General features: G+C 41.0%; 1 protein-coding gene across 6 annotated transcripts in view; it reads right to left on the reverse strand.

Annotated features, from left to right (window-relative positions):
- Window positions 1-1,644: 1,644 nt before the first annotated feature.
- The window catches only part of Su(dx) (WW domain containing E3 ubiquitin protein ligase suppressor of deltex), a 140,032-nt gene continuing 127,640 nt past the window's right edge, over window positions 1,645-14,036 (reverse strand). For all 6 annotated transcript variants that reach the window (XM_076187906.1, XM_076187861.1, XM_076187870.1 and 3 more), the window contains 2 exons: window positions 13,633-13,729; window positions 1,645-3,870 (listed from right to left, as the gene is read on the reverse strand). In XM_076187906.1, coding sequence (XP_076044021.1) covers window positions 3,698-3,870; window positions 13,633-13,729 — 270 coding nt within the window. In that variant the 3' untranslated portion in view covers window positions 1,645-3,697. The remainder of the gene's footprint in view (window positions 3,871-13,632; window positions 13,730-14,036) is intronic.

Below are 14,036 nucleotides of genomic sequence, written 5' to 3' on the forward strand. Positions count from 1 at the left end.
CTGTATACTAAGGTAAATACACACACAGAGTCTTCTCCCCCATTATATGGGACAGTGGCCAAATCAAAGAATACACCCACCCTACACCCATTCACTATCCCTCCCATCTTAACTTCTCATAGGTAAAGGGTTTTCCCTGTCTCCACCACACTGCTCAGGTCAGAGACGTGTAACAAAGACACAGCACTTCCACAGCAGGGCCTGACAGTTGAAGCTGGTTTATGCTTGTTCATTACATGACAACTTCTATACTTCATCCACTCAAGAAATATAGAGCAGACTTCCTTTTGTGCAACATTTCCTTGTCCATTTACAACTACTCTCCTTTTGCACACTTAACCTTGCCTTTACCTGGCTAACAGTCATTCCTCTTGCAGCCATACCTATATCCCCTAAAAGATCAACATATGTTTACATTGTTGAGCACAAGATCAATCACATAATATCTCATCTGTTATAAGTGGTTGAACCAGGTTTAGTTTATTCTGCATACTTCCATATGCATGTCTTACCTTCTTCTAGTCTGTGATTGTACATCAAGTAGGAATTTCCAGTTCTCATGAGAAAGTATATATCTGACAAACTATAGTTTCATGTGTGACTTAGTGCAAGATTTACTTTTAATTTGTTACAATATACACGTGCAATGTGCACAAAGGAGCAAAAGCTCTTTGAATATTGTTCTTAGGTTACTTGCAAATGCTAACATAGCATTATACAGAAAATCATTAATGTACTCTATGATAAAGTAACTAGTCTCCTGAGAAGGAGAATTCATGTTAAACTGACTCAAATCAAATCAATAAAGTACCATGGTGTAGATTTTTCTTGCTTTTGCAATACCTCAGGGAATCTATCACAAGCACCCCCTAAAACTGATGCATTTCCAATTTTTCCTTGCCCTATATGGGGATACCGATTGCACATTTTAGGGGCTTAAATAATTCCCTATGTACCAACTCACACAGCATTACTTTATGACTGAAGACTACCTTCACTCAAAAAAGAATGCCCTTTTCTTTTAACTTCTACTACCCCTGTTCTATTATTTGCCTTAAATATCTCCTTACTTTTTGCGACACCACCTCTTTCCTGTAATATTGTCCTAAACATTACAAGTGCTAGTTACTGCTGACAAAATACTATTTGTTGTCATTGTTGTTGGTTTGTGGTGGTGGTTGTTCATAGAGGCTGTTCTTGGTTTGTTTGTTAGCAGTGGTGGGAGTAGGGTAGAAGGAAGAACACGAGGTGCAGCAGGGAGTGTGAGTGTATCACCAGCAAACTCTGGAATTGCTATACATACATATATATATATATACACACACATACATATACCAAGGGCTTTTCCCCCTTTACAAGGGAGGTAGCCAAAGTCAAAGGCATAAATCCACTCCCACCCATTTCATTCCCACATAATCCACACCCATTCACGACCCCTCCTTCCCTCCCTCTTTTCTTGACTTGTCCTGGATGACTAGTCATCCCTGCATCTCACCCACTGACCTGGGTCAGAATCAATGCAGCAAGACACGGCACATACACAGCAAGGCATCTTCATTTAATAAGTGACCTCCCTCCCCTCTCTGTCTCATGTAAAAAAAGAGAAAATGGGGAGAAATCCCTTTGGGATGCATCAAAATATCATTCACATGTACTCCCTCATATATTATATTCCAAGTCTAACAACATCCTGAATATCATACAGCAAAAGTTATGGTGATTTTCACTAGTACAAGATGTGAGAATGCAGTGCCTCTGTATTTGGATTTTGCCCTCAATCCTACTGTTTCTAAAAGTGTTGCTCCTGGTAAACAAGTGTCGGAAGTAGGATGAGTGACAGCAGCTGGTGGACAAATGCGGGTGGGATATAATTATCATTTCATTCATCTTCATTACCTGATTACACATACTGGTCAATAAATATCTTTAAAAAATGGTACTCTAACTGGGGAGATTATTTTTTTTCTGGCCTATCCAATTCCTTTGTACAGTTCTGCACCCTAGTCCCATTTACAAAGAAGATGGGTACATCATCCATCACCAAGTTTTCTGATGTGAAGGCGAAAGACAGTACATTTCCAAACCCCATGAACAGGTGCTTTAAATAATTACTGGTACCAAATCTATAATCAGGAGCTCACACTGATAAAACAAACTATAAGACTTGTTCACTGAATCATTTTGACAGACTGTTCAACTCAATGAAGCATCATGAATAAATGCAGTTGTGAATGATACTACAAGGGATTTTGCCACACAATAATCTGAAAACATAAACCCCACCCAAGCTTTGATCAAATTATCACAACAAGTTAACGACATATACACATACTGTGAAAACAAGTCACAATAGTGTGACTGACAAATGGAGTTAAATAAACCTACAAGCAACTCCTACATATTTAAAATGTAGACAAACACAGTAGGGATAGTTCCACCTACTTTAAGGGTTGCATTATACCCCATGTTCATCTCCTAATCACATCATATAGTTACTTGTGGGTGTATTTGACCCCAAATATATATTCTCCTCAACTTATATGCTATGAACATAATCAACTAAGCCTTCTGCCTTCAGAGTTAAAATGGATTAAATGGAGTTGAAGATAGTGAAGAAACAAACTAAACATCATCTTAGTTCATCACACGTGGTGTAATCACAAAATTAGAAACTGCTTGTAGTAATAGTAATCACCTGGCAATAGCTGCAATTAACAGTGTAATGACCACTTTCGAGGAGTTGAAATGAATTGGCATTAAGTGTATCATCCTCTGCTTCTACAGGGACTGCAATCCCCTGCAGTTACCTCACATGCTGTGACAATTACCAGGCAGTTACTGCAGTTATTGGACTCGTTCAAATTTTCATGCAGATTTCGAGTTCCTTGCCATTAATTTTCTGCATGAGCAACCTCTTTGGTTTTCAGCCTCCAAAGTTTGTACAATTTTTCTTTGTCTTGGAAATCTCTAGTCTTCTCTTCATATCTGCTATGCTACCTTTTTCACTTTCTTGATTTATTCATCACTTCTCATGTTTTACCCTTTCAATACAATGGTACTCTGTAAAGACTTTGTGATGAACTAGAATTTATTCAGCCAAATGTACCCCTGACCTGAACAATATCTCAAAAAATTCATATGAAACTGCCCATCCCTTGACTGAATTAAATCCCGACATATGCCGTGACAAAATCAAGCACAAAACTGTACTGATGGGATTTAGCTTCCTACTGCAATAACTATTGTCCTCTTTGACAATGTCTCTACATTTGAGTCTCTGAGCCCTCCCCAAACTTAATTTCCCTAGCCAATCTGCCATCGTCTTTGGAGAACTATCCACTGCTAAATGTCAGTACTTCACTTCCTCTATCCTCAGACTTTGTCTTGTCTCAACAGCTTGAGGTCCTTAGAAAACTGTCACAGTTCAACTCATGCTTTATCACATATTCATGCCCTCTTATTTAATCAAGCCACATTTCACTTAAAATGGTCTTTCTCATAAGTCTTAACATTTCCTAGGATCTCTTTTACAAGTAGCCACACTTGTCCTTAACTTTCTAAGGCCATTCCTTTCAAGTTTGAAAATATTTTCAAGTCTCACACAAGTCAGGTTCAAAATCCTTACAACATGCCTATTCTGCAGTGTCACACACACCCTATTCCTGTACAGTTCTCCTGCCTTTCCTAAAAGTTCCAGCTACTCCTGGCCAAATCCTTCGGTTTCTTCAATGGCAAAGGTGAGTTTCTCAACAAGCTGTTCATATGATTTATAAGGCGGGAGGTCGAGGCGGTTGAAGCAGGTGTGTGAACGGGGCAACCATGTCTCCTTGCCAACCTTTTCAATGCAGAACTTCTGTGCACCATTGCTCCCTGGAAAATAAAGAGTTATGAGCTTGGCTCAACACTAAGTAAAGAAGGAAAAATAAAAGCTTATATAAATATACATAAAATAAATATATATATATTCATATACACACACATACACTGTGGTATTGACTGCAGATTATTGTGCAGTAGTAATTGCAGCCCTGTTCTGGATGTGTTGTGTCTTGCTGCATTGCTTCTGACCCAGGTAGGAGGCAGGAGACAGGGATATCTCTTTATCCACAAAGAGCTAAGATTAGAAACGTGGATGGGACTGGAATGGACAGGAGTGTGTGCCTATGACTACGCTACCTTCCTTATTAGAGGGAAGTGTAACCCTCACTATCCATCACCAACTATGCACGTGATCCACACACATGTGAGATGGTACTCGTCTTAGGCAAGACCCCCAATCTTGCAGACATCACAAATTCCTCAACCACCAAAACAGCTTGACTCAATAATGCAAAGTAAGACAAACATAACATCCCTTCAGTGTCAATAACACATAGGTAAAAATAACAGTAAGTACGATTACAAGTTATTTGGTAATTCGTTAACAAAAGTGGATAGTGAAAAATATCTCGGCGTAATTATCAGTACCGACCTCAAATCATCCAAGCAGTGTATTTCAGCCTCTGAGAAAGCAAATAAGATTCTGGGACTGATTGCGCGATCTTTTGATTTCAAAAGTCCATCACTCATTAACAAGCTATATAAATCGTTAGTTCGTCCACATTTGGAATATGCTGTTTCTGTATGGTCACCGAATCTCATTAAAGACATTGACAGACTGGAAAAAGTACAACGGCGAGCCACAAAACTGATTCCAAATATCAAAAATAAATCATACGAAAATCGACTAAAACACATGAATCTGTTTTCCCTAAAAAAGCGTAGACTCAGAGGTGACTTGATACAGGTCTTTAAGATTTTAAAGGGAATTGACAACATCAAAAGTGACAAAATTTTCACATTGAATGAGAATCAGACAAGAAACAATGGTCTCAAACTATCCGGAAATAGATTCAATTTGGAAGTAGGTAGAAACAACTTTGCCAACCGTGTAGTAAATGAATGGAATAAACTTCCTGCACAGGTAGTGCAATGTAGTTCAGTTCAAAGCTTTAAGAATCAGTTAGATAAATACCTAAGTAAGATGCTGTAATGATTATAATTTATCTTATAATATTTGCTTTTGTTTTGTCATCATTTGTCTGTCTGATTTTCATCTATTATTAGTTATATGTCAATTTATTATTATTTACTATTTACCTGTTTGTTTATTATTTAACTATACCTATGCATTTATTTATGTATTTTATTTGTTATTTACATTATTATAGTTTTTATTTATTGTTTTATTATTAATATGATTTTTTTTTTTCGCATCCGACCTACATATGGATCAAAAGGTCTCCTGTCGGCATGCTCCGCCTTTGTAATCCTTTGATACCTAATGTCACCAGACAGACCCATTGAACCCTTTATCATACCTACCGCAATTACATTACCGTAACTTAATATATATATGCCATATCTAGCCATCCCCACCAACCATATAACCCCGGTCCTGGAGCCGCAGCGTCTACGTCGTGGGACCACCCCCCAACCCCAAGAGTTGGGGGGCCAAATAGCGGCAACCAGCCCTGGCCACCGGCTCTACACAGGTGGCACCGATCCCCAAGAGGAGCTACGACTGCCTTGGGGAGTACCACAATCCCTTTTCTCAACATGCAATGTTACATTTTTTCTGCACCGAGGGGTGATTTTCCGGCGATCACCCCTCTTCTACTTTTAGCCGGTGATGTAGAGAGCAATCCTGGGCCCACCACAAAATACACATGCCCAACATGCTCTAAACCCATTACTTCGAGTAGACAGACAAAGGGCTCAGTTCAGTGCAATATGTGCAAAAACTGGGCCCACCTCACTTCTACAACACTTGCTGACACAAACCAATACACAAACACTTGGACATGTTCTACCTGCCTTCCAGTAACCCCACTCCCACCTCCCCAACCACAGCCAGCACCCTTACCCAATCCCAATTTCCCTTTGCCCTTATCCCAAATCAGTACTCCCCTTCCTTTGTCCCCAATCTCTCCTTTCCCCCCCTCCTATACCTTGCCCATTAACACCCCAACCTCAACCCCAAACGGCAACATACAACACATACAGAACACACAACATCAACATATTACAACACAACATTGACGGTATTAACACGAAAAAAACATGAACTCGAACACTTTCTTAAACAACACAACATACACATTGCAATTATACAAGAAACAAAACTAAGACACTCACACAAAACACCATCATTTCATAATTACACCACCATCAGACAAGACCAGACCGATGGCAATGGCGGTGGACTCATCACCCTGATCCACCACTCCATCTGTTTTGTGGACACAAGTGCCACAAACAAAATTCTCCTCCCTACCACAGATAACACTACAGAAATCCAATCCATTCGAATCTGCACAGGCAACAAATCAACACTGACAATAGTTAACATGTACATTCCCCCCCCAATCATCCCCCACAGTTCCAAACACCTTCAGGCCTCAATTTAGCCAACTAGCCTCAATCCCCAACCTGATCATGGGTGGTGACTTCAACGCCAAGTCATCAGCCTGGTATGTTGACAACCCTGACACAGACAGAGGGCTTGATATACAGACTCAGTTTGACTCATTGACTATTATGAACAACACACATAATCAGCTGTTCACAACACGGTCGTCCAGCCTCTTCTGGTAGCTTAGAAGTGCTGGGTGGTGACCGCATCGCAGTCTGGCCAAGTGGACTCTGTCCTTACGTGGGAGAGAGGATTCAGAAGGGTGGATATCAGGGGGTCTGGCATGCAGCAGTGTGTTGTCTTTCAGTGTGTTAATGGAGCGGTGAGTGATATGATTATGAATATGTTTCCGGAGGCTGGTATTTGGTGGTTGTGGAGGAAGAGAAGAGAGTATCTGTGTGTAATAAAGGTCTTTGGGTGTAGTTTTAATGTTTCTTGGTGTGTGTGGGTGTTCTGCTATGTAGTGTAGCGGGTGTGATGTGTTTGTGGTGGCTGCAGCAAGTGTTTGTGTGCCTCTCATGTCGAGGTGGTCCTTGACTTTGAGGACTTTTGTTTCATGGTGTAAATGGTCTGTAGGTGATGTATTTGTGAACAGCTGCCCAGGATGTAACACTTCACCCCATACCATACAACACATAATGGAAGACTGCATTATACACAATCATGCACGCAAACAACACAACATACACTCTATAAAGGATTTGTGGGAAAACCCAGTTTCGGCTGTGGCCTTCCTTGGGGAGACGGGACTGCTCGGACAGACAGTCTAGGGAACGACAACAACAACAACACACATAATCATACACATATCCCACACCAAGCCCTCTACACTCCCTCCTCTCCTGATATCACCTTCTGCTCCCCCTGCCTAACCCCAACAACATCATGGAGAGTGGTCGGAACCCTTGGTTCTGACCACCTTCCAAACATCATCACCAAAACAAGATGCACCCCAGTTGGCCACAGACACACATACACCAATTACAAGAGAGCTAACTGGGAAGCTTTTACTGAAGAGACAGAACAACATTTTGAAACACTCAACAGTACACCAATCACAAACATAAACAATGCTGTGCACACTTTTAATACAATCATACAAAACGCAGACAAGAGATACATCCCTAGAGGCAACAGAAAATCACACAACCCCAACTTCACACCAGAAATCCAAGGCCTCATCAGACAACAAGACACGCTTAAACACAATACCCCCACACCTATCCCTCAAAACATAGCAGACCAAATACAAACACTAAACACTGTGATTGCCAATAAAATACACGAACAAAAAACACAAAATTGGCAAAACTTTATCAATACACTTGATCACAAAACAAACACCAGCAAATTGTACAAAACACTCAACAGCATTACACTATCCAACAGTAACACAACACGCTCTCACGCAGCAATAATCACAACAACAGACAATCTACCCTCAAATAGACAACAAGCAAACACACTCATAAATCATTTTGCACAGACAAGCCATCTCACTTCTCACCCTGACGACTGACGCACTATTCGACATAAGAAAGACTTTCCCACAGACTCAGACTATACCATTCATAGACAGCTAGACAAAACACATAATACATAGTCTCAAGCACTCATCTGCCTGTGGCCCTGATAACATAAGTAACATCCACCTAAAACACATTGGACCACAAGGTATACACGCACTCACAAACATTGCAAACTACAGCTATTCACACAACACTATACCCGACATCTGGAAGCATGGTAAAATAGTCACCATTCCAAAACCAAACAAAGACCCAACAATCCCAACATCACACCGCCCAATCACACTTCTCTGCACCCCCTCTAAAGTCATTGAATGCCTAATACTTCAACTTGTCACACCACATATTCCCCTTGCTGACTCACAACACGGTTTTAGGCCACTACACTCCACAAACACTCTTCTGATAAACCTCACACAAAGAATTTTTGATGGCATCAATTCGGATAGGCCCCACCACAAAACACTTCTTATAACATTAGACATTAGTAAAGCTTTTGATGCTATACCCCGCCACAACCTAACAAATAAAATATATAACACAGACATGCACAATAACACCAAAAGATGGCTGGCCAATTATCTGGCAGGTAGGAATATTTATGTGTCATGTAATGGCCAATCATCGCACATCAGAAACATTAAGAATGGAGTACCACAGGGCTCTGTTCTATCCCCCACGCTCTTTAATCTATACATGCATGACTTACCCACACCAGACACCTCAGAAATACAAATCTCTTCCTACGCAGACAACATAACAATCACATGTACACATCGTAACACAAAGCTGCAGAAATAATCCAGCCATACCTTGATACACTCAACACATGGTTCATCACAAATAAACTCAAAATAGCTCCAATCAAATCTACAACACTTCTCACCAAATGGACAAAAGAACACAAATACATACCTCATCTCTACATCAACAACACACTAATACCACACACAAACACACCGAAAATTCTTGGTGTAACACACCGAAAATTCTTGGTGTAACATACGATACATCCATGTCTTTCAAACAACACATCACAAACATAAAAAACAAATGCACACCTAGACTTAATGCACTTAAGTCAATCACTGGAACAACATTTGGACAAAACAAAGAAACTACTACAACAATATACAAACAATGCATACGCTCAGTGATGAATTATGCGAGTCCTGCATGGGCTCCTAATCTCAGTGAGACACCTCAACACCCTTCAAATCATACAAAACAAAGCCCTAAAAACAATTACAGGCTGCACAAATACAACACCTACAGACCATTTACACCATGAAACAAAAGTCCTCAAAGTCAAGGACCACCTCGACATGAGGCACACAAACACTTGCCGCAGCCACCACAAACACATCACACCCGCTACACTACATGGCAGAACACCCACACACACCAAGAAACATTAAGACAACACCCAAAGACCTGTATCACACACAGATACTCTCTTCTCTTCCTCCACAACCACCAAATACCAGCCTCCGGAAACATATTCAAAATCATATCACTCACCGCTCCATTAACACACTGAAAGACAACACACTGCTGCATGCCAGACCCCCTGATATCCACCCTTCTGAATCCTCTCTCCCACAAATGGACAGAGTCCACCTGGCCAGATTGCGGTGCGGCCACCACCCAGCACTTCTAAGCTACCAGAAGAGGCTGGATGACCACATTGTGAACAGCTGCCCAGGATGTAACACTTCACCCCATACCATAAAACACATAATGGAAGACTGCATTATACACAATCATGCACGCAAACAACACAACATACACTCTATAAAGGATTTGTGGGAAAACCCAGTTTCGGCTGTGGCATTCCTTGGGGAGACGGGACTGCTCAGACAGACAGTCTAGGGAACGACAACAACAACAACCATATAACCCCTATATGAAGGAACTTACACCCATATCTATATTTTATAACAAACACATCTTCCAAACAGCAACCCACAACAGCACCCATTGTACTTATTAACAAATGGTTGTGCCCATTGTAGAGAGGACTGCCTAGACCAAGTACCTGGCAGGACTGTGTCCAGGTCAAGGACCTGACAGAAGGCTAACCTAGATGGGAAACCTTATCTCACCTGATATCCCAACCTGTAATTGCCAGATCATATTCTTAATAAAACGAAGAAATCACCATTAAGGTATTTTTTGCCCGCATTAAGTCCCCCTCTTATGTAGCAACCAAGTTACAGGAAGAAGCCCTTATTATATCGATAGACAGATAAATAATACTTGCATGGTGGCATGCAGCCAATACTTTAAGGACCATGTTGGGGTGCTACTATGGACTAAATGATTCATGCCTGTTCCAAATATTTGTCTATGGAGTAAAATCTCTACTCCTAGAGAAATTATTTTACTTTTTGTACTACAATCATCTTTCTTTTCTACTGTTCCCTTGAACTGTCATTTACCACTTCTTTGAGTATACCTTTTCTTTTCTCCTGTGTCCTCTGTGGTAGAGGGGAGAAAATAATTCTGTCAATGTGATTTTCATGCAAAGTGTAATAGGCAACAAAGTGGAATGGAGTGATGGAACTCGGGATATTGCTCTCTGTTCAACCAACAAGAAGTCAAGGAATAAGAGGATCTGAGAGAACTCCAACTAGAACTTTAAAATTTGGGTTATTAAATGTGCACGGTTGTTGAACAGATGAGAGTATATGGGAAGAGATAGGCAGCATGTTTTCAAGAAGATGGATGGGTTAGCATTAAGTTAAACTAAGTTGAAAGTTGGGGGGGGTTGATTTTGAGTGTAAAAGTATGGGAGTGAGGAGGGGCTGAGAGAGAGTAGCTTTGCTGGAAGTGATGAGATACGAAAGTGCATGGTTGTGTGGTGAACAGAGTTCCCCACATGTGCATCTATGTGACATTTTGGCTTGTAGTATCGTTGCTGCAGAAATAGGATGGGCAAGGAATTTATATATTGTGTAGAAACAGCTGCCTTATATTACTATTGTGTAGATTAAGTACATATTACGCCTGTACTACAAACATTTGTACATACAGGAGTCCCTCAAATAACGCGGGGGTTAGGTTCCTGAAATTACCGCGTATGATCAATCCACGTATGCTGACTTTCCATATTAAATACCGAGAACCGTATGTATGTGTATGTGTACGTGTGTGTGTGTATTCACCTAGTTGTAAATACACACACACATACACACGTGTGTGTGTGTGTGTGTGTGTGTGTGCGTGCGCGTGTATGTGGTGTATGTATGTGGCGTTTGTGGCTTATGTTGTTTGTGCGTATATACATGTGTGTATGTGGCGTATATACATATGTGTGTGTATGTGGAATATACACATGTGTGTGTGTGTATGTGGCATATGTATATGTGTGTGTATGTGGCGTATGTATGTGTGTGTGGCATGTGTGTGTGTGTGTGTGTGTGTGTGTGTGTGTGTGTGTGTGTGTGTGTGTGTGTGTGTGCGTGCGTGTATGTGTCTGTGTTCACATGTACAAGTAAGCATGTACGTGCGTGTGTCTGTGTTCACATGTACAAGTAAGCATGTATGTGCGTGTGTCTGTGTTCGTATTTGTGTGTACACGCACATGCATTCACAACATACACTGGTTGTCTAACACGTGACTACGTGTGCGTGTCTAGACGTGTATAAGCGTGTACATCTCTGTTTTTGATCTCCCAAACCACCACCGCCAGTAACAACAAGAACCTCATAAGAGAAATTAAGACACGACAAGCGCAGTCATTATCAGACTTATTAGTTGTGTTCCAAACGAAAGAAACATTACACTTCAACAGGTTAGGGCGGTTAAATTTCACGATAGCACGGCGCATGTGGTCGAAGCGACAAGCTAAAGCTTGTTGGCTACCCCCCTACTCCCCCTCTCCTCCCCTCCTGCATCAGTACCCGGAAGTTGACACGTAACCACAGGCAGCCACCCACGGCTATCCCCTCGCCCCACACCCTTGTTTGAGCAGTTCCCAGTGTACATAATGACCAGTGGTGGGCAGCAATAACGATAAAGTGATAAATTTTTCCGCTAAGTCCTATAACGATAAAGCGATAAATTTCCAAGATACCTTATAGCGATAAATCCAAAAATACTCTATTTTTGCTACTCATGCATTTAAAAACCTCTTTTTTACACTTAAAACACCATATATTACTTAATAAAAGACTAAAGGACCCGAAATATATTTGCCGTGTAACAATGAGCCTGTAACCTCCCGCCGTAATGGTTTTTCGTCTTCTACTTTATCACTGGATTTATCGCGGGAAATTTGAAAGCGATAAATTTTTCCGGTCTTGCGATAAATTATCTCTTTACTTATCGGAATGCCCACGACTGATAATGACTGCATTATATGAGGATCGACTGTATATGGTAAAATAGAAAGCAGTCACCACAAATGTTTGACGATGTTGCCGCGTGTGTGCGTATGCGTGCCTGACTCGGCGCGAATTTTAAAACGGTTCTCTACATTTGAGATGGTTTTGAAATAAAATCCGCGTATGATTGAATCCGTGTTATTAGAATCCGCGTTATTTGAGGGACTCCTGTATATACATATACCAAGGCTTTTTCCCCCTTACAAGGGAGGTAGCCAAAAAGGAAAAGGCATAAAATCATTCCCACCCATTCCATCCCTGAATACACTCCACACCCCTCCACCCTCCCTCTCATCTTAGCACTCTCATGAAAGCACAACCTAGGCCCTGCTGAGCCATGTTTCATTGAGGCTGGGTCCTTTGCTACTTTAGCGTATGCCAGCTACATATATAAGGAGCCAGGTTTTGGTCTCCAGAGGCAGTTCTCTACAGTACTTGTAACTCAGCAGAGCACGACCCAAGGCCACATGGTCAACTTTGCCGTCCAGCAGCCTCGGAGCTCGACCGCTCAACCCAGCCTAGGTCAACACTCATGATAACCAGAATAAAACCAGAAAACACACTTCAGCTCCATTCACTCCCTTGTCACCATAGTTCAAGTAATGTTCATGTAATGTTACAGTTGTGTGGAGAGAATAATTTTCAAGGTTAATGTGGGTGAAAGTGAAACTGGGATGGGAGATCTGGGTTTTTTGTAAGTGCATATGGACCTGGTAGGGAGAGGACTGAAGAGGAAAGGGAGGCTTTTTGGATAGACTGAAATGAGTGCTTAGAGAATTTCAGGAGGAATGTCAATGTATTTATATTGAGGGATCTCATTGCTAGAGTAGGGGATGAGCCACTAAATGGAGTATTAAATTTTGGAGAGCCATTTAAAAATTATAGTGGACAGTTGATGTTGGAAATATTTCTATATAGGGAGTTGATGACAGCAAATGCTTTTGTTTCACTTTTTTTGTTCTCATTTACTTCTACAGCCAATTGTGCAAATAATTTTTTTTAAATTATGTGCTACAATGTCAAACTGATTTTCCTGTTAATAAACAGTTTGGCTATGACCACGGCTACCATAGGTCCATGCCTGTTCCAAGCATTTTGACCCATTTTCTTTTTTCTCTTACCACAACTTTTCACTACTCATGCATCCAATTTTACTTTATAATACTCTTCTACTTTTGGGTTCTTCACCCTATTTGCCCTTTCCTAATTTTTTTTGGTCACCCTTTGATATCTTCAACTCTCCTCTATCTCAATACTCACCCATCAACTCAGCAAACCCTCCTACAGGCACTCTGCATGTGCCCGTAACAAACTGCAACAGACGTGCTCTCTTCTCATTGTCAATCTCTCGCACAAACTGGAAAAATTGAACAAAGTTGATTAGAGTGGTTATAAGTTCCAGTGGTACCTTCTCATACCTAATATCTGAAGGGTTGTCACTGTTGTAGAACCAATGACAAGTAGCTGCTAGTGGTGGTCCTTAGGCACTGATACTCAATCTCTGGACCAGGCCCAAGATTTCTCCTACTTTGTACTTCCTCCACCTCTTCACCTATGAAGAAGTGACAACTGCTCCCCTCCTCCTACTACTACTACAAGCTAGTGAAAGAGAAACAGTCCCATACTAATACATACATATACCAAAGGCTTTTTCCCTTTTACAA

The sequence above is a fragment of the Oratosquilla oratoria genome, chromosome 1 (genome assembly GCF_046742065.1).
Source record: "Oratosquilla oratoria isolate Oo_2021 chromosome 1, ASM4674206v1, whole genome shotgun sequence".
NCBI lineage: Eukaryota > Metazoa > Arthropoda > Malacostraca > Stomatopoda > Squillidae > Oratosquilla > Oratosquilla oratoria.